General features: G+C 35.8%; 3 protein-coding genes and 1 long non-coding RNA gene across 8 annotated transcripts; 1 reads left to right on the top strand and 3 right to left on the bottom strand.

Moving 5' to 3' along the window:
• The first annotated feature begins 23 nt into the window (after positions 1 to 23).
• On the top strand, positions 24 to 12,477 carry LOC110601896. Of its 3 annotated transcripts, none has more exons than XM_021739288.2 (6): positions 24 to 698; positions 2,120 to 2,205; positions 2,299 to 2,604; positions 2,751 to 2,834; positions 3,387 to 3,853; positions 12,211 to 12,477. In XM_021739288.2, the coding sequence occupies exons 1-5, from the start codon at positions 309 to 311 to the stop codon at positions 3,835 to 3,837; spliced, it is 1,317 nt and encodes a 438-aa protein (XP_021594980.1). In that variant the 5' UTR covers positions 24 to 308; the 3' UTR covers positions 3,838 to 3,853; positions 12,211 to 12,477. The 3 variants fall into 3 exon arrangements, with proteins under 3 accessions (XP_021594980.1, XP_021594979.1, XP_043807246.1); XM_021739287.2 differs by having other exon boundaries at positions 12,208 to 12,477; XM_043951311.1 differs by lacking the exon at positions 12,211 to 12,477 and having other exon boundaries at positions 26 to 698; positions 3,387 to 3,961.
• Positions 10,868 to 12,393, bottom strand: LOC110601897 (SEC14 cytosolic factor). 2 transcript variants are annotated; one of them, XM_021739290.2, is made up of 4 exons: positions 12,285 to 12,393; positions 12,116 to 12,211; positions 11,201 to 11,302; positions 10,868 to 11,105 (listed from the first exon to the last, which is right to left on the bottom strand). In XM_021739290.2, the coding sequence occupies exons 1-4, from the start codon at positions 12,342 to 12,344 to the stop codon at positions 11,007 to 11,009; spliced, it is 357 nt and encodes a 118-aa protein (XP_021594982.1). In that variant the 5' UTR covers positions 12,345 to 12,393; the 3' UTR covers positions 10,868 to 11,006. The 2 variants fall into 2 exon arrangements, with proteins under 2 accessions (XP_021594982.1, XP_021594981.1); XM_021739289.2 differs by having other exon boundaries at positions 10,868 to 11,302.
• A 4,211-nt stretch (positions 12,478 to 16,688) lies between the features above and the next one.
• On the bottom strand, positions 16,689 to 17,540 carry LOC110601898. The gene is made up of 2 exons (XR_002485900.2): positions 17,274 to 17,540; positions 16,689 to 17,172 (listed from the first exon to the last, which is right to left on the bottom strand). It is a non-coding gene; the product is annotated as an uncharacterized LOC110601898 (long non-coding RNA).
• A 2,040-nt stretch (positions 17,541 to 19,580) lies between these two features.
• On the bottom strand, positions 19,581 to 24,674 carry LOC110601895 (serine/threonine-protein kinase D6PK). 2 transcript variants are annotated; one of them, XM_021739285.2, is made up of 4 exons: positions 24,464 to 24,674; positions 24,307 to 24,363; positions 22,655 to 23,734; positions 19,581 to 20,686 (listed from the first exon to the last, which is right to left on the bottom strand). In XM_021739285.2, exons 3-4 carry the CDS (start codon positions 23,602 to 23,604, stop codon positions 19,822 to 19,824), a joined length of 1,815 nt encoding a protein of 604 aa, XP_021594977.1. In that variant the 5' UTR covers positions 23,605 to 23,734; positions 24,307 to 24,363; positions 24,464 to 24,674; the 3' UTR covers positions 19,581 to 19,821. The 2 variants fall into 2 exon arrangements, with proteins under 2 accessions (XP_021594977.1, XP_021594976.1); XM_021739284.2 differs by lacking the exon at positions 24,307 to 24,363 and having other exon boundaries at positions 24,464 to 24,672.
• Positions 24,675 to 25,502: the final 828 nt, after the last annotated feature.

The following is a 25,502-nucleotide window of genomic DNA, read 5'->3' as shown; positions in this document are numbered from 1 at the left end:
ATGCAACTTCTTATTTTACACTTTCCACAAACAATATTCCTTGAAAAAATTATGCATGGATTAAAAGGGTACTATTTTAAGAAATTAGTAGCAATCGACAAGGACAAAGAAGGGTTTTTATTTTCATTTATTTTTAATTCTATTAGGAAGAACGGAGAAGTGAGAAATAAGTCGAACAACATAATGTCAAAGAGCCTAGTACAACAAATCCTCACTTCCCAGTCCATTGGAACTGAAGCCTCTCAATCCATCCCCAACTCCTTTGTACCAATCCCTCTCTGAAAGCTCTTTCCTTTTATTTGTCTGAAATGGCAAGCAGTAGAGAAGATCCGCTTTCATATCCCAATAATCCATCATCCTCATCCTCTCCCATCACAGTTTCTGACCATCTTGATACTACCTTCCTCACAGCAGACCCATCTGGTTCCCACCTGGGCAGCGCCTCCAACAGCTTCCAAAACGACACTGGTTTTCTTAACGATAGCGCCAGCAGTAGTGATGCGGAGTTCGGCTTCTCTAGGCCCGAGTTCAGGCAGAGCCCACTTGCTGGAACTGTGCAGTTCTATGAACGCCACGTCTTCTTATGCTACAAGAACCCGTCTGTCTGGCCGCCAAGGATCGAGGCTGCGGAGTTTGATCGATTACCCAGGCTGCTCTCTGCTGCTGTCACGGCTAGAAAGGGTGATATGAAGAAAGAGGTTTGTTTTTCCTTTTTGCTTTCAGTGGTCGATTTTTCTTCATTTTTCAAAAAAATCTTGGTTATTGTATATTTAGTGCATTGGAGTGGGTCTCTTTTGATGAATTTTGGATCGCCAATGTGATTTTGTGTGTGACCTATAGCTTCAATTTTGATGCACGGTACTCTCAGTATTCCGTAAATTCGAATCATGTCTTGGTGGTTTCTGGACTGGCCGAGTCTCTGAGGAGTGACCATGGACTATTTGAATTTTGTACTGTCTCAAGGTGTTTGATTGATAGTAGGAAATATTTTTGTGGGTTGGTTTTCTTTTCAGTTTATCGGACTGGGACTTGTGGTATCATTATGTAGGAGTTTCTGAAAGTAACCAATTTGGATTTCTTAGACTTGAGGTTTGATGTGGGTTTCTTCGTATTCATTAGACTCAGGTACGTTAATGAATGGTTAATGGTGTGATGTGGTCTCTGTTGATTTTGGCACTGTTTCTCTTAGTGTTGGTTAATTGAAATATTTTTGGTAGCTACAGAAGACTGATGCTTTCAAAGTTAAAATAGGTTCCAATACAGGTTGATTCTGTTTTGTTCTTAAACTCATTGAAGGATGTTGTTTGCAAGTTGTAAATGCAATGACTTGAACTTTTTCCTTTTCCTCCCTGGGATTATTGAACTTCTTTTATTCTTACATTACAGCAAAGTTTTTATGATTAAAACAAATTCATGTCAGCACTTCAGCAAATTATGATGGTATATCTTTTTTGTGGATCGAGGATGTAATGAGAAGTTGGTCGTAAACATACTTGTCATAAATCAGTTTAAGATGTATGCTGGTATCTAAGAAATACAGGAGTTTGCACAAGTAGCGGAGACTCTTATTTATTTGGAGGAAGAATAATTAGGAGATACAGCCTATAGATCATGAGTGGAATTCACTGGTTATATGCACAGTTAGTAATTTCTTGTTTCATAAACCACATGAAAACAAAAAGTATGAAAGTTTGCTTTTGGCAAGAGAGATTTGAAGGGCTTGATTTACTTAGTTGGCATGCATTTTTGTTTTTCATTTTTAGTTGATTATGCTTAATAGATCATGCTGTAGATGTAGTTAATGCAACATCAGCATTTGTGTTCCTGCACATGTATGCATGTTGATGTACGTATTTCTGTGCGCATTTAGTCTTCAAATTTTAAATTATGGTTGTTAGGCTAAATCACGTCATTAAGTTTTAAAATTATATTGTTAAGATTTTTAAGTTCAAATTTAAATTATTTATGATCTCATTTGAATTTCAGTTACGAATTTGTGTATATTTACCAATAGACCATTTTTCAGACCATTTTTAAGTGTCTACTTATATGAGCTCTCTTTTTTCTTAAACAAGTAAATGAACAATCATATAAACTTATTTCCAATTTTGTTATTTAGACTCGCTTAACAATATGTGAGGGGCATGATGGAACTGAGACATCAAATGGGGATGTATTAATCTTCCCAGACATGATCAGATACAGGTCAATCAATGATTGATTTTATTGTTCTAGATCTCTTCTTGAATTCACATATTTCTGCTTTAATACTGATTTTGAACTTAGCGAAGGATGCAGGAGATTGACACATTTTGATGTTGACACATTTGTTGAGGAAGTGCTTGTGAAGGATGGTGACTGGCTGCCTGGAACTCCAGAAGCACTGAAGGGTTTTTATGTTTTTGTATGTTCTCATGGGTCCCGAGATCGTCGATGTGGTGCTTGTGGGCCTGCTTTGGTTAGCAAATTCAAAGAGGAGATAGAATTACATGGACTTAGAGGTAAAGTGTCTGTTAGCCCATGCTCTCACATTGGGGGGCATAAGTATGCAGGAAATGTCATTATATTTGGATCAAGCACAAGTGGAGTTACCAATGGACACTGGTAAGTGGCAGATCTGCATGTTTCTTCAATTTCTTATACCTTACATTTTGAATATATCCGTTAATTGTTCATTTCTATAGCTGCAGTATTAGATTCATTTCTAGATAGTTAAGCGATCAAAATGTAACAGCTTAAAAACCCTACAGGTATGGATATGTTACCCCAGATGATGTATGCATATTACTAGAGCAGCATATTGGAAAAGGAGAGGTTGTAGACTGGCTATGGAGGTACTTTCTCAAATTTCTGATGTCTAAGGTGACTTAAATTTTCCTGTGTTCAAATTTTCTTCCAACCTGGGATCACAGCTTGGTTGCAGCGGCTGAATGTATAATAGATCAATAATAAGATTTAGAGATTTTCTTGGATCCTTTCCCCTTTATTTGGATTAAGAATTTGGTAATGATTCAATTCAATTTATTTATTTTCTTGTAATTATCTTGTTTGGAATAAAATGATTCAATTCTTTTTTTAACTTGAAAAATTTTCATCATGTAATAAGATGAAATCATGCATGATTTTGCAAGAAGCCATTTGAATTCTTTTCTTACAAAATCATTCATGCCAAATGAAGGGTTTATCAATCATGATGAAACTAGGTGATTGAACATGGAAATTAGCTGTTGTACCTGGAACAAGCTAATACCTACATCTGCTTTTTTTCTTTCTAATTCCATGCATCTTTAATTGTTCACAAATTTATGATTTCTCTTGATTTTGAATACATTATTAATAAAATACGCCCATTTTGTTTTAATGGAGCATTTGAATGCTGATTCCAGGGGTCAGATGGGCTTATCTGAAGAAGAGCAGATCAAATTCCAAGAGCTGAGGCTCCAACTAAATGGCGAGACAGAGGTGGGAAAGAAAACTAATAAGTTGACACAAACGCAGATAGACAAAGCATGCACTGCAGCAACAAGTTCTAAAGTAGAAGTTGTGAATTGTTGCCAGCAAAATGGAAAATCTTCCTGCTGCCAGAATCCAGCCTTACCTCATGAGGAGACTGTAGATGCCAATGAGAAGTGTGTAAATGTGTCACCTGAGAAGAAGAGCAGCAAGAGACCACTATCCCGGATTAACAGTGGAAAAGGGTTGTCTACGCGTAAGATTTGCGCTATGCCCACATGGTTTGAGAGCTGGGAGCATGAAGATACTTACGCAGTCCTTGCTGTTGTCTGTGCTGCAGTGTCAGTAGCTTTTGCCTACAGCTGCTACAAACAGTCAAGATAGAACTTCAAAATCTAGTGTAGGTTCTCTCTCTCTCTCTCTCTCCTCTGGAAGTGCAATGCTTGTTGAAACTTTTTAAGTTTGTAGTTGTGCATATAATTAGTTCATATGGTGTTTTTTTCCTAAACCCAGTTGCATTTCCCCCGTGTCACGGTTTCAGATTTTAGCAATCGCCAGGAACCGTGCGGCACTTGACTTGAACACCTTCAAGCCAAGTCAGCCTTAAGAATCACCCAATATCCTGTGAACATGAATACCTTGATTAGTCAATGTTATATAAACGAACAACGAAGCCAACAGACAGCATTCCATCAGAAGCCTCACAGTAGGTACAAACGATAAGAACTGAACATGGAAATTCATGAACAGGCTACTTATTTTATTATAGGGGCAAAATAGTAATTATACACTATCATCCATGCAATCGTTATAATAATTCTCACCTCCCTTGTAGACAGGGGGGACGGTCTACAAGGAGTGAAGGCACAACTTGGATCTCCGTAGGCCTACGGTAGCCAACTGGGCCCAGCCCCAGCTGGTGGCCAACTAGTCACTCCCCCCTAAAGAGCCTTAAGAACAACTTGGCCTATGGCAGGAGGAGACATCAACATGTCTCATATGACACCCCCCTAAAACAAATACATGGAAAGGATTTACAACAAATTGTCTCGGCCATTATCTTCCTACTAATTTCTACTATTTTATCCTAATATTGCTTTCTAGGAATTCCAATGTTGGAAAATTACAGTTTTGGTCCCTGAAAACTCTATGACCCTGACACTCCCCCACTTAAACGGTCGACGTCCTCGTCGACTGGGTTTGTTGGGGTTCTTCAATCTTTGAGTCCGACATTCTTAGGCTTGCAGTGTGATTTGATCCCAGTCCTGCTCAATTAAATTGTTGGACAGCCTTAATCCTTAGTATTTCCTCCCAATTGATCTCTGTGGACTGCTACTTCTTAATGATGATGAGACCACAAAAGCTCTATCTTCTGGTGGTAAATGTTCTGCCCTTGATTCCTTAGACTACTGCAAATGGTGCTAGAAATTATTGCTCTCCTCCTCTGCATGAACTTATTGCCTGAAGTCATTGATCACTGGTTCTTTTCTCTGCACGAACTTATTGCCTGAAGTCATTGATCACTAGTTCTTTTCTCCTAAACCTGTCTCGCCATTACGCGTCTTTAATTGTCGACCTTACTCCTTGCCTCAAAAGCACGACCCCATCGGGCAACAAATCTATCAACCTGCATACACTCGTGCCACACGACATCGTGATTAACCTGTAATAGTCTCATAAGAAAGATTAGTACCACCCATGTCAGATTCAAATACAATTTAGTTTAGCAAGTCATCTAAAATACAACCCATTACAACTCAACAGGTGTGCCAACCGCACTTGACCACTAAGACTTGAACTGATTTTACCCATTCCCTTGACATAACACCACGTAATCCCACTTGCAGCGAAGCTCGGCGAATACTCCTAAGAAATCGGTGTCTCCATTGTCAATAGAGATCACTCCACACTCTCTTTCTCTTTTGTCCATTTTACAGTCCTCCCCGGTATTATGCTCACTTCATCTCCTTTTTCTCTCTCCCTAAAAATGTAGTTAATGCAAAATGCTTACAAAACGACACACATTACATACCAAATAACCACGACCACTGAACCCTATGAGCCGCAGAAGACTACTCAAAACAGCTACTAAGATTGACTATACATAAAGCAATTAATATCATCATTATGATTCAATAATAAGAAATTACTAGAAGATACCCCCTTTATTATGCCGCTTTCATCATAGCTCTCAACATCGACTTGCCTCACCAACTTGGCTTAAGCAACCTGTGCTTCTCGACCTATCTCGGTCCTCTTCCACGTTGATCCACTTGTGAGAACTTTTGTTTAGCCCTGAGGTCTCTTTCCTGCTCAACAACAAGGGTAGGACTAAATTTGTCCTTTTAATTATACATTATTTTCCAATCCTCTTTTAAGGAAGCTATACCCTGTATGTTCACAATATCTGTTAGCGCTAACTTGTCAAGTCCCACATCACGAGGAACCTGACTCAATAATACACAAAATATCTCAAAATGAATAACTAAAAATGAAGTAAGACAAAGGATAATATCAGGAAACACCAAAGCATTATACTTGTCTGATGTGAGAGAGTTCCCTCTTGTTAAATTCCTTCTCTCGTACTGAATTGTCACTAAGGATCTGCATCTCTCCTCATTACCTTGAGCCCCACACTCCTTTGACTAGCTCACTGGTCCTCACTTTTGCCAGTTTCCACTTATCCTCCTTCTTTTGTCGTAGGATGAGTGAATTACTTGCTTTCACAACCCTGTTGCTCTCAATGGAATTTGATACAACTCTCGCCCAATGTCACCCTACATGTCTCTTGGTTGTCCGATCAAAATGTTCACTTACCTCAAAGAGAATGAACATGTGCTCGGCAATCATAGTTGGTTGGCACCTATCGTCCATTGTTTCATACTCTTGTAATTGTTATTTTCCTTTTTAGGGTATGCCCTTCCTATTTTGATGCTCGTTTTCTATATTCTTGTAAAGGATATGTTTTTGAGAGATGAGGCAACTACCACTTCTGATTTATCACCATCTCATCCACACCAGTGTTTCACATGGATCCCTCAAGGCTCTTCTTTCTGCACTAACAACGTTGCACAACATAGCAAGAGGTATAGGAGCAATAACTTGCTCATTAATTACGCACCAGGATCAAGTAATTTATAAAAGAATATCATAACAGTTGATAACCATGGTACTCATTTCTCATAATGACCACATTTATTTATTTACTTATTTTGTTCCACTTACTCACAAATAGACAATACTTCATCGAATGATACTTTTTGTCGAGTTTACTCTTGCACCCCCTCGTGCTGGATAGCCACTAGTTTCTTCTTCCCTACTATTGATTACCTCTCCTTTATCAAGGAACAATTATTGGACAATACAGAGATAACTTGTGTCTTTCTTGGGAGACGCCACACCCATTAACGTCTCGGATTCACTACAGGAAGGAATTGTGAAGTCCATCTTGCTTTTCGATGTCCTTGATTAAGCGAGTTTGTCAAAGGACATGCTCACATTAATCCCTGCACTCAAGTTGTCCACTTTATCTCTATTTCCTCATATCATCCACTTCCGTTTTAGTCTTGATTCTAGCAATTGTGTAAACAGTCCACGAATCTTGTATCTGTGCCCGCTTTGTAGCATCAACTCCAATATACCTGACACCGGGCAATGATATGTTGTTTTATACTAGCTCCGATTCTCATTTCCTCTCTTAAAGTCCTCCATGAGACTTTAAAGATCTCCTCGTCCATCCCATGTCCCTTATTTGACACACAACTCGCAGAATATTTCCATCATGCTTGATCCCTTCACGCGAATAATACTACCTTAGACGAGGAGGAACAAGAAAGTACAAACAACCTAGAGTTGACAACTCTATGATTTATACCTTATGTTCCCTCCTCCCTTACTCACCAAGTCCTTCAAGACCTTCGAAGCCTTTTTGCCCAAGCAATTTGTAGAATAATATGGCTTTCTTCATAGAGAACACTTCATACTGCTTAGTTATGCCACCTCTATGTCATCTTGTTAATCACATTTCAGATCGCTCCCCCACTTACTGCCTTAGCCCATCTTCTTAGGCGGCTATCAATTAGATACCAGAGTTGAACATCTCTTTCACTCCTTGGTAATAGAATCAACTCAATCTTAGTCATCCTTTGCTCTACACCATATTCAGGAAGGTTTTAAGCTCATCCATGTCTCTTGAATTTGTTGTCACAATCCGCTTACTCTATTAAAATCAAGTGCCACAATCTTTTGTGTTAGCCATATATGCTAAACAATTCCTTTATGTACTTTCCTTATGAACACTTTGTTGGAGTTTACCAACTCTCTTAAATAACGAATGTTACATTCTTGTAGTAAAATTGAAGCTTACCATTTCATATCCCTTTTCTCATGTCCAGTGGGAACGCTCTCTATCCATAAGACTTTACACTTTCATCCTTGGAATAAATTTAGCTTTATAGTTCGATCACATAAATGTTGTTCTTTATATATATGCACAATCACAATTCCCAATAATATTAACAAATAAGTTCATATTAAAGAGAAAATCATTTACCTCCATCCCACGACACAGATTGAGGTTCTGGGATTCCACCCTTGCCTACTTCATAGGCATTAGCTCGTAATGCACGCCATTAATAAATGTTCCTCTGGTTCACTTCTGAAGTATTGCTCATAGTCTCTCCTATGTTATCTTTAATATTCTTGCACCATTCCTGCAAGCAAAACAATACATGAGAGGCTTTTGCCTCACTTTTGTCTCAGGAGGCCTCTTGCCTCAATTGTGTCTCAGAAGGCCTCTTGCCTCAATTCTGCCTTGTGAGGCCTCTTGCCTCAATTATGTCTCAGAAGGCCTCTTGCCTTAATTTTTGAGTGAAATGGTCTCGGGATTCTCAGATGGCCTCAAGCTCTATTGGCTCATCCTCCCCCTTATCACTATACCCTGAGGTCATTACTCCCTCTCCAAGGGCCACTAAAAGGAAGTAGGTAGCACCTAGTCATTACCCTCTCTCCAGAAGACATTTCCAATGGAGTGTGCAGTACTAGGCTATTACCTCTCTCCCAATGGTGTCCCGATGGAGCGTGCAACACCTCTAGTTAATATGGCCAGTCTAGCTCGAAGGCCCATGCTTTTGTCTTCTTTGCCTCACAATGTGTTATTACTCCACGTAGCTTCATAATTGGGAGGTCACTACCTCCCCCTTTTCCCCACTTTATGCTCAAGATCACCCCACTGGGTGTCATTCGCATGAAAGAGGTTTTGGATGGCCTCAATCTCTCGCCAATTTGGCTATCATAGCCAACAACGTTCATTTTTTTTTTTTTTTCCTTTCTAGTGCCTCAAAGCACTTCTAACCAGAATCAATCTCCAACGCCTTCTCCTCTTAAGTGGTATAGACAACCAACCAGGCAGCACGATTCTCACCCTTCTCTCAATGGTCTTCGTGCATATGCCAAACTTCGTCATTCCTTTATATTGCTCGCAGATCTTTCTTGCTCTGATACCAATTGTCACGGTTTCAGATTTTAGCAATCGCCAGGAACCGTGCGGCACTTGACTTGAACACCTTCAAGCCAAGTTAGCCTTAAGAATCACCCAATATCCTGTGAACATGAATACCTTGATTAGTCAATGTTATATAAACGAACAACGAAGCCAACAGACAGCATTCCATCAGAAGCCTCACAGTAGGTACAAACGATAAGAACTGAACATGGAAATTCATGAACAGGCTACTTATTTTATTATAGGGGCAAAATAGTAATTATACACTATCATCCATGCAATCGTTACAATAATTCTCACCTCCCTTGTAGACAGGGGGGACGGTCTACAAGGAGTGAAGGCACAACTTGGATCTCCGTAGGCCTACGGTAGCCAACTGGGCCCAGCCCCAGCTAGTGGCCAACTAGTCACTCCCCTCTAAAGAGCCTTAAGAACAACTTGGCCTATGGCAGGAGGAGACATCAACATGTCTCATATGACACCCCCTAAAACAAATACATGGAAAGGATTTACAACAAATTGTCTCGGCCATTATCTTCCTACTAATTTCTACTATTTTATCCTAATATTGCTTTCTAGGAATTCCAATGTTGGAAAATTACAGTTTTGGTCCCTGAAAACTCTATGACCCTGACACCCCGCATTATACTGCCTTGTAAAGCAAATGATCATTGTGCTTGACAAAATCCATTTTTTAAATTAGTATGTATTCCGGGTTGTGTGATTAACTTGAATTTACACAAAAATAATAAGTTACTTTCTCATAAACTGTACTGCAAAGGATTTGGTTTCCTTGAAAAAGTGTGCACGTTTGTCACCATAGAAGCGATTCAAGCTGTGTGTTTTAGCCTGGGCCAGCCAACATGGTCCATGGAAGTGACCTATACTAGCCATATTGACCACCCTACTTGGCATGAGTCATGTGACAACGGATGCCAGTTGTGCAATAGCTTCAAGACAACTAATAAATGTAATAGCTTTACTTTTATCACCAAAGTAGAAACATCATAAAATGCCAGAGTTATAATTATCCCATCGAAAGTGATATACCAATCTACAAAAGTATTAGCTTTATCTTGCCAAACCTGCATTGAGCTGATGCAAATGAGCGCTAATGTATTTGGTAACTAAAGTACAAAGACTTTCCACCAAAGCTGTCAGGATGAATCACCCACCAACAATTGGATTCTGGTGCAGTATCAGCAAGGATTCAAAGTTGTTATGATTCCAATTTTCAACGGCCATTAACTTCAAGGCCATTTAATGAGTTAGAGAGTCCAGTCAGACCCCCAAACTTTTGGAACCTGGATTTGATTGTTTTAGCAACGTTGGCATCTTCTGGATCTGGCACTGGGATACCCATGACTGATCCCTGTTTGATTGGTGAAACTGCTTCTAGAAGAGCGGCTTGCTGTTGGATATAATTGTATACCAGTCGATGGAAGTCGTGATCCAAGGAAAAACAATTGTCGGTAGTTACATTCCCTATGTGGTGACATGAGACAGATCCTTCTTTTCTGAAAAAATGAGGAAGGGATGTATAATCCATAATCTGCATAGAAATGAAATCAGAAAGGGTCAAAGCTCTGATTACTTAGATCATGGAGGAAATAGATGTACCTAGCATTCGTAAATAGGTAGAACATATGCGATGGGTTAACGAATGAAACAGTTTGAGTTGGTGGCAATCATGAATAACACCAAGACAAATTATCATACAAGAACGAATTGTGACAAACCGTAGGATGACAAAATGAATAACAGAATAGAAAATCAAGGAAACAGCAAAAAATGGGGAATTATAACCAGTACGATAGTAACCCCATTCAAAAGGTATGGCTTCACGAACATACTTTTATTGTGCTTCAACATGAATAGAATATAAGTACGGAACCACATCTATATCAGCAACCGACCATGTAAAATAGTTTCAAGTCAGGGTACATTTTTAGATATTTTAATGTAAACCAGAAGTCAGGTCCATTTTAGAAGATAAAACACATACTCGTATTTAATAGTGCATGCTTAAGAGAGAGTTTAGAAACAATGATTAGCTATACTTCCTTGCCTTTAACAATTCATCTCGTCCACAACCTTGCAAAACCTGAATTTTCCTCCTTGTTCTTTCTCGTAAGAGAGGCTTTACAACCTGGCAACATATTTACAATGCATTGAGCTGTTGATAGGACATGCAAAGCATTGAGAGTACCCGAAATGCTTTTGACTTGAGAAACAAATCCAAACCTTCCAACATGCTGAAAATACATATGGGGCATTGACAATATAGTATGTCTGTGTCTTTTTTGGATAGTTTAAGTCATCAATTGTAGATATATCAGTCAATAACTGCAATAGAAGATAACTAAGTCAGACCAGCATAGCTCTCAGAAAAACTGTTTAGAACAAACCAAAACATAACAAAACCTTGCACCCAAATACCCTTATCACAGAAACCTAAAATTGATAAGGGCACCTTATAACTGTTTTTAAATGCATTTAGGGAAAGAACAAGAAATTCAAGACTTGCGGATATGACAACACGAACAAGCACACCACCACCTTCGCTCCCACCAACAACCCCCCACCACCACCACCACCACAAAAGAGAGATACTTGTAAACATGTTCATAAATTTTCAAGGTAGCCAACTCAGTTCTTGTTGCAAGAGTAATACTTCTTCTCATAAGTAGTTCATCTACATGTCCTTTTCCCTTTTAGAAATATTCAACAGCCTTTTAGAAACATATGGAAGTATATGCTTGACTTGTAATAAAGTTGCAGCAGAATCAGTGCATTGCTTGCTTTTGTATAGTTCTTGTACTAAAAGCTGTAGGATCTAGCATATTTAGTTCAAGGGATGTATTGGACAGCAGCATGTTTGGTTGACAATGAATTGTAGGCATGAAAAGGAATACTTACATGTACAAAAACAGAAAGAGCCGTGAACCCTCGTATATTATTAGCTGGTTGGTTTACGGGAAAGAAAAAGATATGTTGTATATGACCTACAACTCTTCACTTTTTGCATGCGATATACTGTTTTAGGTTTTATAGACATTATCTCTTGTAAACAACCGTTGGTGCCTTTTGTCAAACATCACATTTACCAATAAAAACATGTCGAAGACAAATTAGATTGCTACTCAATGCAAAGGTTACCTTTATTTGATTCAACGCTGAAAGCTTTAAGCCAGTCATGTCTAAAACTTTGACACAAGTGCTAATATTTCTTCCATACTTCCTGGTTGCAGCAGGCTACAACAGAAAGTCACTAGTCAGCTCACATGGCAAATCAGAAAGAAGATAAACATCACAAGTTGGCACTCACAAATATTACACGATCTCTGTATTCATTCATTTGGATGTGTGACTGCACATAGTAATGCATCTAAAGCGGAAAAAAAAAACAGAGATAATTAGTAGATATTGCATCAAGGAGATGAAAAAGAGGCAACTGTCTTTCCAAAAGTCAAGAGATACAAATTATTAAATATCCGTGACATCCAAGTTTCAAGCTAAAAGAAAATTGTCTTACACGTTTCACTCCCATATAACAGTTCCTTACTCTCTCTCTCACGCACACAAAAAAACAAAACAAACTGATGCTGTATCGAGCATCTAATACATTGTCCCAACCACTTCATATACATAAAATAAATGATCCAAAATACTGCCAATACAAAATTTTAAATGTCATGTTTAAGTACAATAAATATATAATAAAGTTATAAAATCCTTACGGGTGCTTTATCAAACGTTTATAAAATCCTTACAGATGCTTTATCAAACGTGCTGAGCCCAACACCAAAGGCAATGACAGGAAGCCCATGGAAGTTTTGACAAATAAAAGGAAAAATAAATAAATATGGTAAAAGAATTAAAAAAAATAATTATGCTTTATTTCATGGGGCTTAGAAGAAGTTCCACTCACAATCCTGAGAAGAAAATATATAAAATTTTCATTGGAAAGGAGGAGTTCCGGTCATCAGCCCTCTATTGAGAATGAGAACACAATAAATTCAAAAAAACTGAAGCACGCATACCTCTTTAGTGCAACCTGATAATCCTACAAGCTGTGAATCTCGAATTGCTCTATATAAATCAGCTGGAATGATTGGTTTCTGTTCATAAATAAACAAATAAAAAATAATTATCATTCAACATGACAAAGAAAAAGTTGATTCACCCCGATTCCATAAAAGACAAACTCATAAGTGACAGCTTTTACTCACAAGTTTACAAATAAACAATTCTATCACCAAACTTATTTGCTTCCACTTCTTACAAATTAGGGTTCCATGTTGCATACTTACTGCACGACTATAGGCTTGTCTCATAATTAGTTCCATTCTGAAATCTAATAGGTTGCGCCTCTAACGCATGCCTTCTTTCCAAGGGCTACAGTAAAAATTCTGAATATCTCTACTATAGAATATACAAATGAACATGTGAAATGCGAGTTACAACTTTTAAGTCATGCATAAAAATAGGTATAAAATAAGGTATGATGAAATAGAGAATGCAGTTGTAGCCACCATTTGAGTACCAAAGACACTTACTGCCAATATGTTATCAATCTCATTTTGTATTCTCCATTGTAAACAATCAACCAACTAGAACAAAAGGCAAGAATAGCAAAGAATAAGGAGTCAAAGATTAAAGACTGGAGATTAAAAGAATTTACAGGTTTTGGAACGTATGTGAACTCTTATGGACCTAACCATTTTATGGGCCTTAACAACATTCCACTCTCTTGCCTTAAGAAATCGTTCCAACGCTTCACTGGGACAACCTTGGTGCATATTCTGGAGAGAAGATCCAAGAACAAGCTTTAAGTTAGCACTTCTTTTTCTACACTTCTTAGGAATCCATATCAAGGACAAAAAGTAGACCTTAATACAGCAGTACATTACCAAACACAAAGCTATAGCACTAGGATTTTCTTCTTTCGTGATAATATTCTCATCCAAACTTGAAAGCACAATACTAATTTTTTATGGTTTATTACATCTTTCAGACATAATATTTGAAAGCCTCAAGCTCAATCCTTCTTTATCAAAATTTGGCAAAAGGGAATTTCTATGCAATATGATACCCTACGTGAAATTTAGCAGCAAATTTAAACACATATATGAGATTTTTTGCAAAATTAGGGGTGGAAGAAATTATTTGTGGATTTAGGGTTGGACTGCCACGTGGCAGTCAAAAAAGAGAGCTTGGCACCATTCTAAATGGCGCCAGCCATTTTTTTTTTTTTTTTAAGAATGGCCTGACTCCACTTAGAGATGCGCTAGGCCATTATTTATTTTTTTTATTTTTTATTTATTAAAATATTATAATTATATTAATTAATTAATATACGAATGTATAAATATTTAAAATTATAAAAATTAAATTTATTTTTATTGGACTGCTATTATGCAGTAGTACATAATCACAGAATAATATTAATGTCCTAATATTTTAGAGAGTTATGAAATATATTATTATATAATTTGATAACCGTCGGATTTTTCTCACTCTAGGGAAAGCTAAAACCGAAAAAATGAAATAGGCTTAAGATCTCAGAAACCCACTTCATTTAGCCGGTCCAGCATTTTCGGTCCTGACCCAGACAGACACGGGGCAGATCGGGCTGCCCGCGAGTCTGGATCCAGCACGAAGAGTCCAGTCCGGTGATATGACTTGAAGAAGGACAGCAAACCCAGTCAATTCAATTCGCAATTCTGCCCGCATGCGCGCTGGAGGAATTAAATGGCCGCTTAATGTAATATTGGATATTTTTATAATAATAAATATTTTTTATAATTTTAATATATTAATATTTAATAAATTTTATTATTAATTTTTAAATAAAAAATTACTGTAATATATAATTTCATAATTATAAAATTAATATTATACTGCAATTAAATATATAAAAATAATTCGATTGTAATTAGATATATAAAATGCGATTAGATATATAAAAACAATTCGGTTGTAATTAGATGTATAAAATTAATTCAGTCATGTTGTATATATTTATTTAATGATAAAACTTTTTATTATTTTAATAAATTAATACAGTAATATTATTATTAAATAATATCAATAATTTTTTAATTATATAATAAATTATTTTATAATTTTATAAATTATTAAAATTTTATAAAAAAATAAATAAAAAATAAAAAAATAAATAATGGCCTGGCGCTACTCTAAGTGGCGCCAGGCTATTTTTAAAAAAACCAAAAAAATGGTTAAAGCCATTTAGAACGGTGCCAGGTTTTGGCGTCTATCAAATAGGCGCCAGACTCTCTTTTTTACTATCAGTCCAACCCTAAATTTACAAATAATTTTTCTTCAATCATAAATTCACAAATAATTCTTTCTTCCACCCATAATTTTGCAAAAAGCCCCATATATGATAATTAGAAGCTACAGGGTTCAGTTCATAAGTACTGCAGGGACGGATCACACTAGGGCCAAGGGGGCCATGGGCGCCATGGGCTCCTGTACTTTTTAAGATTACTTTAGTATGTTTAGGTAATTTTTCCTTATTTCTAAATAAATAAGAGAAACATTATTATTAGTTCCTAAAATTTTAAAAAAATTATTAGTTTGTCCTATTTGAAAATTATACAATTAAAATACTTTTGTATTTTATAAAATTAAATTCATTGATTCTTTTATAAAAAAAATCAATTAACCTACCTTAAATACCTATATTATTTACTCCATATAGTTTTAACTACACATATTATTAGTATATAATTTAAATATACTATTTAGTCTTACCGAATAAAGTCAAAACAAAGTGACTAACAATTATTTTAACAAACTAGTAAACAATTTAATTTTATAAAATATAGAGTCATTCTCGAGTGATTTTGATATAGAGACAAATTAATGAATTTTCTAAAAATAAATTGACAATAATTCTCTCAAAAATAAAACCACTAACTCCAAATACTATTTTTACATCAATAACCCTACTTCTCTATTATTTTCCCATCCAAAAATGGTTTCAACTTCAAGTATACTATTTTTTTTTCAAACTAATTTTATAAGTATTCACTTATTATTTAATTTATTTGTATACACTTATCTTTTATTATTATAAAGTGGTAATTATTTTTGTTTATTTATATTTATGTGATTGAAATTATATATTAGACTTTTAATTTATGAAAATAAATTTTAAATTAAAAAAAAAAATACTGCGGTTAAATTATTTAATGAGTTTAATAGATTATGAATTAGATTATTTATAAAAAAAAACTTAAATATAGATAAAATTAAATAGTGTTTATATAGATAATAGGCTAAGTTATTCAAAAAAAATTTTTAAAAAATTCTATGTAAACAAACTAATTTAACTCCAACATTTTGTTCATGTGAATTGTTTTTGGTAATTTGACTCTCAATTTCAGAACTGTTTTTAATATATATACATAAAAAATTTTATAAAATGAATAAAATTAGATGCTTTATGGATAAAATAAAATTAAGCTCCCCTGATTCAAATTTCTGGATCAGTCAGTAGCCATCACAAGCCATTTAGTTCAAGTAAGTTGAAAAGGAATTTGAAATGTAGTACTCAAAGTCTACAAGGACAAGGAACCTTAGGATTTTATGATATTTTATAGCATAGCGCATCAAATCCAATTTAAATTTAAGCACAAAATTCCAACTTGTCCTGCAGCGTGAAAAAGAACTGAAATCTTCCATGTGAAAGAAAATATGCAAGTGCATAAAAACTCCTCTTTAGTCTATTCCCAGTATCAACAGCTACCATACAGATCGAACAATACATGCATTTGTAATCAAAATGTTAGCATCACAGAAATCAATGAATCAGAAGGAGTGTAATATCAGATGACACACATTGCACCTCTATAAAAGAAAAAGGGAAACCAATAAGACTGAGCAACAAAGAAAGGCAATAACAAATGAATTAAGACCTAGCATTGCTACCAAACTATATCAAATCCCATCTCCATGCCACGTCCCCAGCTCCTGTCCCCGTCAATTAACCCCGAAAAAAAGGAGGTAAACTAAACTCGGTAACTGTGAACTGAGCTTAATCTTTAAATTTCAAGTCCCAAATCCTCTTCCTTCCCCATTGCTGTTTGATTTTTTTTGGTTGATAGCAACCAAAAAGGAAACAGATCAATAAAACCCGTAAAGGGAAGAAACACTGACCTGAAATGTATTTTTAAGCGGCTCATCTACTGTTAGAACCACAGAGAAAAAAAGAGAAATTTTGTGTTAGTCATTATAGATGAATCCAAAAGATAGAAAAGGAAAACTTAGATGGGTATTGAAAGCTGACATTGGTCCATTAAAGCTCGAAACTGTTCGATCGCTTCTTGATCAGCAACACCCATGTCTTCTTTTCCTATTGTTTTGCAGTTGCAGAACAAGAAGCGTCCAGTTTAGCTTCAAAACCTTGATAAATAGAACTGTTTGTTTTAGAAGTCTCTCCCTGCGCAATTCACTCTGCAAATTCACCAAACAAAGGAATGGATGGAGAGAGAGAGAGAGAGAGATGGCCTTACTTCAAATATGGACTTGTTTCCTTGTATAAAAAGGGAGAAGAGAAAACTTTTTTGATTTTAAAATCCAAGTGAGGAGTATATGTTGTGTTCTGCAACTCTTTTTTTTAGGTTTATAAATTTTTTAATATATTTTTGGTAATAAAAATAAAACCACATCATCAATAATTAATTTACAACTCTTTCTTTTAAAAACTTTCCTCCTTCTATTAATTACAATTATAAATAAATAAATATGTATTTTGCAACAACTAAAATTAGCTGTTATGGAAAAAAAAATAAAGAATTTATTTATTTTTTATATTTTATATTGTTGAATATGTACAATCTAATTTAAAATTGAAACTTTTAACTTTTTATTAATATAATTAGAATTTATTTTGTTTCAAGGTTAATGTTAAAACATATAAGATATTTAAAAAAATTCTTATTTTCTTTCATGATAAATATAACAATTAAGTCAAGTCTTATTTTTTTTACGATAAATATAATAATTAAGTTGAATGATGGTGATAAAATGTGATGTCAGAAATCAGATAAAAATAAATATAAAAATTAAGTCCCACGATAGTGATAAAGTGTAATGTTTAAGATCCGTTAAAAAAGTAGACTTAAGGTATAGTTAGATAAATTGTATTCTTTTACTATAGTCAAATGGTCATTTAATTTTATTTAGCGCTATGTGGAAACGATTTCAAGCATTATGGTATTTGTTGTCTCACGGATCCAGTAGGTTAATCAAGCCAAATCTCACATGTGTAATCTTAAGTTTAGTCCGACTCATCTTTCATGAATCCAGTAGATTAATCGAGCCGAATCTCTCTCATGTGTAACCTTAAGCCTAATCCGACTCATTAAAGCGAGGTCTAAATTTGCATGTAAAGTAGAATTATATATGTATTTTAATAGAGTTAAAACTCGATCCAACAGGTTAATCGAATTAAGCCTCATACGTGGAGCCTTAAATCCAATCCGACTCATCAAAGTGAGACATAGGCTTGCATGTAAAGTGAGACATAGGCTTGTACGTAAAATAGACTTTTGTATCAGACTCTAATAAAACTAAAACTTGATCATCTTAATAAAGACTCAACCATACCAAAATGCGTTTAGATCCGTCTATATCAAAATACATCTTACAATTCTCATATTAATTAATAATATTTAAAACTTAACAATAAAATTGAAGTGGTGAGATTTATTTTTCTGATCAAACATAATTGTATTTAAAAGTCTAGTGAAAGAAAAGAGAAAACAATTCTAATAAGAACTAGTCCAATCCATACAATTAAATTAGGATCCACAAACCCAAAGAAAATTAATCCGACAGCAAAGCCTAACTAAATCTAGTAAAGCTCAAACAAGCCACAAGCTCAATGCAATTCTGTCGCATTGCCGCCATCTCCATCGTGAACACCAAAAAAGACTAAACTCAACAAAGAAGATGAGCATCCCAGAATATCAAACAAGAAACAGCAATGACATGCAAAGTTAGATGAAAAACCAAAGCATAAAGACAAAATTAAAAATAATATTAACATTAATGAAAATATTGATGCGCTGAATGTAATGGCGCAATTCCAATTATGAACGCTGACTGTCAATGAAGAGCCGCCAAAACTAACACCTCCTCTCTGCTAGCCGACATTGAAACCATACTCTATTTCTCGCTTTCTCTGAACACTTTTTCTCTTTCTCGTCTAACTACAATTGCAGTTATGCATTGAATAAGAATTCCTTCGCTCTCTTATAAGTGATAAAATTTGCCCTTTTATTTTTTGTTAAAAAAAAATTAATTATATATAAAAAGAAAAAGCTTCAAAGGATGGATCGTGAAAGCCTGATGTAACGAGGTGACACCATCGAAAAATGAAAATCCTTAGCTTCCGAATTTACAAATCAGCAATCAATTAAAAATTAAAGCCATCAAATATTTCACGAATCTCACTATATTTTGAATATTTTTTTTCTAATTTTAAATAAAATATTCTAATTTTAAATATCGCGACAACTTTAAAAATTTTCCAAAAAACATACCTTACATACATTTCATCCGAGTTGCTCTGTGTTCAGGATAAAAAAACAACCAAATCCATGTTGTACATTGAGTGCATTCACAATTTCAGATATTCAACTTCCTTCAATACAAATATGAAAATCTTTTAATAACAACATTGAACATATGGCTATTATCACTTCAAAAAAAAAAAAAAAAACCCTAATTTCCACAACTTCAATGTTCTACAGACTCTACATATTGGCTGCAAGTGCAAGAAGTGCGTGGACAAAACAAAAAACAAATAGAAAAATAAGTTTAAAGGACAACTAAAAGAAATCAAATTCCAGATAATTATGCTGCTCAGGAGGAACAGCAGCAGCTGCACCTTTACCGCTCGTTGATGGTGGGGCTGGAATCTGCTCTATCTCAGGTGGCCTTGGAATCTCTGGTGGACTGGCGCAACGAATTAATGCCCAATTTACACCTTCAAAGAAGGGATGTTGTTTGATCTCTGTAGCTCCTCGTTTATAAGCCAACCTATGCTGTGGCTCTTTCACTAGCAACCCCCTAATCAGGTCCCTTGCTGAGAAACTGACAACTGGTGACTCAGGGAATCGCAATGGCTGACCCACAACATTGAACAAGGTGGCCCGGTTCCCAGATCCCTTGAAAGGAGTTTTACCAAACAGTAACTCGTACAGAAAGATGCCAAAAGTCCACCAATCTACAGCACTTCCATGTCCTTCACCCTTGATAATTTCAGGGGCCAGGTATTCATGTGTCCCTACAAAGGACATGGAACGTGCATCAGTTGGCTCTGCAATAAGCTCTGGCAAAGGGGTGACCTGGTTTCCCATTTCATTCTTGGGCTTTCTCTCTTTCCTGGATTTGCTTAGAAAGAGTCGAGGGGAAAAACATGTGGTGGGGACAACGCATGAAGGCTGGATACAAGATGGCTCAATACAGGCTGGTTGAACACAGTAAGCTGGGTTCTTTCTCAAGTGCTCGCCTTCAGGAGCTGAAGACTTAACTAATGTTGGGCTCACTGCACATCGGAGGGAAAGGTCAAAATCAGAAAGCATTATGTGTCCATCTTCACGGACGAGAACATTTTCTGGCTTGAGGTCACGGTAGACAATTCCAAGCATATGGAGATATTCCAGTGAAAGAAGAACCTCGGCTACGTAGAACCTGCAGATTAGAGGTCAGAGGAAATCATTACAATCATTATCGATAGAACAGAAGGAAGCAAGTCTTTTTATTTTCCTATATGATATTTGATTAAAGAACGTGAAATTCAATATGAAGTTTGCCTTTCCACTACACAGTCACTCCAGCTTTATGTTCTAAATGCTCTCATCAATTTTCCCAAGGTTCTTGTCTAAAAACCTAAGCATAATGGACATATAAACCCATGCACTTGGAGGATTTAAAGTGACCATAGTTATCCGGGAATAGGTTTTTATTCCTTGCTGCGACAGGTTGTCCAATTGTAGTCCAATTGATGTATAACCAACAGGGTATCAGGAAACACAACAAATTCTCAATTTATGCAGTCATGTTAGCTCCACTGGACTGGAGAACCAATTGCAAAAGCTAAAGTACTTAATTGAGTTCCAATACCCCATTTGAAATATCAGGCCATTCACAATAAGCAAAAAAAGAGAACATCGACATGCATATTATAAGTCCACGCTCCACTCTTACTGTCCTGAGTTCCTTGGTTCTATGATTTTATCACCAGATCAAAATACCAAAAGAAAAGAAGTTTTGTCATTTTCACTTTTCTCCCTTTCTCTTAGTGTCATGTTTAAAATTATGATGGAAAATAGCATGTTATATAAAGAATGGAAAAATTACAGTTCTATATCTGACAGATAAACCTCAAGGTCAGTTATCATCTTACATGTTATTTCATCTCAGGCCCCTTAAATATTAAGATTAAAAACTGCAAGGAGATGACATTATGATATATACCTTCACTTGCAAATTAAAAGTTTAAATAAACTTCCACAGTAAAAATCCAATATTTTCCCTCTAAAGTAATGAGTAAAAAACTTAATAAAGATGAAATAGCCATTTATAGAAAAATTTATCATATGAGGGGAGAATTAGGAAAAAGGAGCAAATCAAACCCTAACATCTTAATTACAAGGATTGCTCATTAGCAGTTCAGAGGTCGGTGAACTTATGCAGGCAATGGGGAAAAAGTTGTTTGGATTCTCTCTACCTATGACATTCCTTGGTAGATACTGGGGAAAGTATGTTCATAGTCCATATTAAAATTCAACATATCTGTTTGATTGGTTCTTCTTGACCCTTTTCTTTTTCCCATCTCTGTTCAGAATATGGCAGATTGGTCCAAAGCAAACAAACATATCATTGGCAGCATAGAAGCTAATGCTAAACAAGGCAAAAGCAATAGACTCATTTGAGATGAACGTGTGTCTCATATGAATATAGAGTTTCACATTTACATAGAAACCATTAATTAAAAAGTCAGAAAAACAGCACATATTATTCTGAATAACTGTTCTTTCAATAGACCTCATTTCTTGAGAGATGCACAAGTTCATGAGTGATGATGCTTAACAATCACTATGCCATCTCAGTGAAATAAAATAGTCATAAATCAGCCCAGAATCGTTACACATACTCATCTCTTAATAACTTTTTTAGCTAGGTTAGCAATATGAAGCATAATAGCAATAAAGCAGCTGATCTACACAATAATAGATGTTCTCCCTCTATGTATGTATTTGTTCTATGTTCTTACAAACACCCAACAAAATGCATAAACCTCATCCCACAAATCCCATTACATTTTATATTGCTCTTCTTGTTTAAACCCCAAACGATCTAGGGCACCAACATCATCTTTCAGGATATTCAAAATGTTTCCATTTTCCAACCAATTACCCAAATAGCTAAAGCAGTTTTTGTGTTTTTCAGTACTATCTGTGCCTGATTCTTATATGGTACATCTGAAGTGCTTCTACGAAAATTAATGTTACAATTCTACAGTACTTCAAATAAACGCAAAGCATCTACCAACACCATGCAGGATGACATGAGAAAGAGCAGCAAAATAATGCAGGGAAATGCAGATTCAAAACCTCTCAAAATTATATAGAGATGAGATAAGGATAAGTTTCATACTTTACTGCCCGCTCAGAAAAATGCTTTCCTGGCTGCCTTTGTCGAAGAGTGTGCAAGTCCCCACCAGGGCAAAACTCCATGACTAAACATGAGAATTTGTCAGTCTCAAAATGGGTATATAAAGTTGGAAGGAAAGGATGGTCCAAACACTGCAGTATTTCTCTCTCTGTTTGAGCTCGAAGAAGTTTCTTACGACTCGCTAAAGATGCTTTGTCCATAACCTTCATTGCAAAGTAACACTTTGTTCCACTCAATTCTGAAAGATAAACGCTTCCAATATCCCCACAGCCCAACCTCTTTAGCAATCTGAAATGGTTCACACCCAGTACCCCATCTTTTGCACGTACAGCCTGTATAGCTTCCCATCGGATATCATTGGCTTTGTGAGGTTTGTTAACACTGCTGCTTAAACTGCTACAAGTACTCTCATCACTGACATCACTGCTTGTGCTTCCTCTGTTCACACTGCTTTTCCCACTCTCAACAAAGTCAGCTCGTTCGCTAACTTTGGCACTACCACTAGTCTTTGCAAGGCTGCCATCACTAACCTTAGCAGAACTAGGGTCAGTTTCATTCCGTAAACTTTTACTTTCTTGATCAGCTGTACTTCCTGGTGAATCCCTAGCATTACTAACTTCAGGACCCACAGAAATTGTCCCTTGTTTTGGATCAACAAAGGACAAACCTGAAGATAACTTATCAGCTAAAGAATTGACATTGTCTGATTTATGAAAAACCAGTGATTTATGTTCCTCTGTTGTTGCTACAGAAACTTGTTTTGATGCAACTTGTGCATTTTGAGGTGGTTTTCTGGGGGTGACTGGCTCTGATTTGCTTGTCTTTGTAACCTGCGAAGATGAGGGCTTGCGGTACTTTCCTTCAGCTGTCTGATTACCAATGGTTTTTCTCTGCTTTTCTGGGGAAGTCCCAGCAGTAGCTTTTGATGCCATTGAAAGAAAGCAGATTTTTCACATAGAACAAATTAAGAAAATCCATCAGTCAGCACCGAGCATTGTACATGCACCAGCAGTCCTGCTTTCCTTCATCTTTAAATTCATGGACAGTAGATTTGTAGTTTTCCTACAAGATTATAGTTAAAAATGATCAACATAAAATCAATTTCTGCATATTGGAATGAACAGACACTATATTTTTCTCCAGAAAGGGGGAAAAAGAAAAGAATAGAGAGTATGTGGAATGAAAAATTCATAGATCATGATCTAAATTATCAACAGCCAGCACAGCAGCAAAAGGAGAAACAAATCATGATCATCTTTACATTTACATGATCCATATACAAGCCCTAGAATAAATATAACTAACATACTATACACAGTATACACAACAAGTAAAATTTCAGTACAGTATTCAGTTAATCAGAAACTAAAATGGAAAATTAGCTAACTGATTGCATGCGGCCCAATCAAATATCATCTCGAAAAGGACAATCAGGAGACACCAACGAGAAATTAACAAAAATATCAGAAAAATAGCAACCCTTTTCCACGAAAAATAGTGGAAACTTTCAAGTGAACAATATTGAGCAAGAGAGAATCAATCAATTCACACCCAAATGCAGTTTCTCTATAGCTCTTAAAACTAGCAAAACCCAAAGGAGGAGAAGATAATAAAAAAGATACAGAAGAAGTTACAGATCTCAAATCAAAGGTCCAGCTCTTCGGATCCAGAACCCACAAAAGATTCAGACTCTAGAAATCAAAACAAGTACAAAAATAAGCGAAAAACCCACCAAGAAAATCGAAAGACTAGTTAAAAGTGAAGATAAAAGAAGCCCAAAAATGAGAGTACCTGGCTTCAAAAGATCAGAGCTTTGAGAGTGTACTGTTGCAGTGGGGCGTAAAGAAATCAGTCACTACGCTCATCCATGGACTATTGAGAGAGAAAAAAAGGGCAAATTGTGAGAGTTCCCTCTCCCTAATATGTGTGGAGAGAGAGAGAGAAAAGAAGGGAGACAATGAAAAGCTTCGGCCTTTGAGAGAGTGAGTTAAAAGAGAGTTGGGTCTACCACGTAAAGCAAGAGAGAGGGGGGGGGAGGGGTCAAAGCTAAAGCGACTCTTTTTAGGTGTTTATTTGTTTATTATTATTTTCAGTTTCCTACTTTTTATTATTTCTTTTCTTTCCCCCTTTGTTTGGGCCTTGGAAAGCTCCAAGCTGTCTCTCATCTCATGCTTTTTGAGCTGTCTCAGTTTGCCTCCCAGTGCATCAAGTTTTTTAAATGATGATTGAGTCCCCCTATTCCCTAAAACTTTTTCCTTATAGTCCTCCAAAAAATGCCTATTTTTGCATTGAATGATTATGAGCACATCTGCTGACTTAGTAGGAATACTCATTCCTGCTCCAAAAATTGAGGGTTTTTCTAGGTAAATAATTCAATACCTGAAATTTATTGGCTAAATTAATCTGGGTTCATATCAAATAGAAAAAAAAAATATTTATATTAGCAAACTTTTTCCCATGACAAACAACTTTCCCAAATAAAGAACTGTTAAAACAGAAACTTGTATTTGAATAGTATAAGCAATTATCTAATTTTGGGATATCTGAAATCTGAAAAACTCACTCTATCAATGTCAATGTGAAGAAATCTTCACTAATTCCAACAGGATCTATGTACAGCCTTGTATGCTTAGAATAGGAATGTTTTTACAACACAAATTTGGCACTTGAATCTTTTTAGTAGATTTGCTTCTAAACTAATTCCTTGCCCTAACATTCACACATCCTCAAGTGGATTACCACTTGTATTCAGAGTTTAGATTTTTTTTTTTTATGTCTGCGTAAGCATAAATGATAGTCTAATACTTATTTTATAATATAAAAAGTTGGG

This window comes from Manihot esculenta, chromosome 15, assembly GCF_001659605.2.
Source record: "Manihot esculenta cultivar AM560-2 chromosome 15, M.esculenta_v8, whole genome shotgun sequence".
Lineage (NCBI taxonomy): Eukaryota > Viridiplantae > Streptophyta > Magnoliopsida > Malpighiales > Euphorbiaceae > Manihot > Manihot esculenta.
This window is presented reverse-complemented; position numbering and strand designations above follow the sequence as displayed.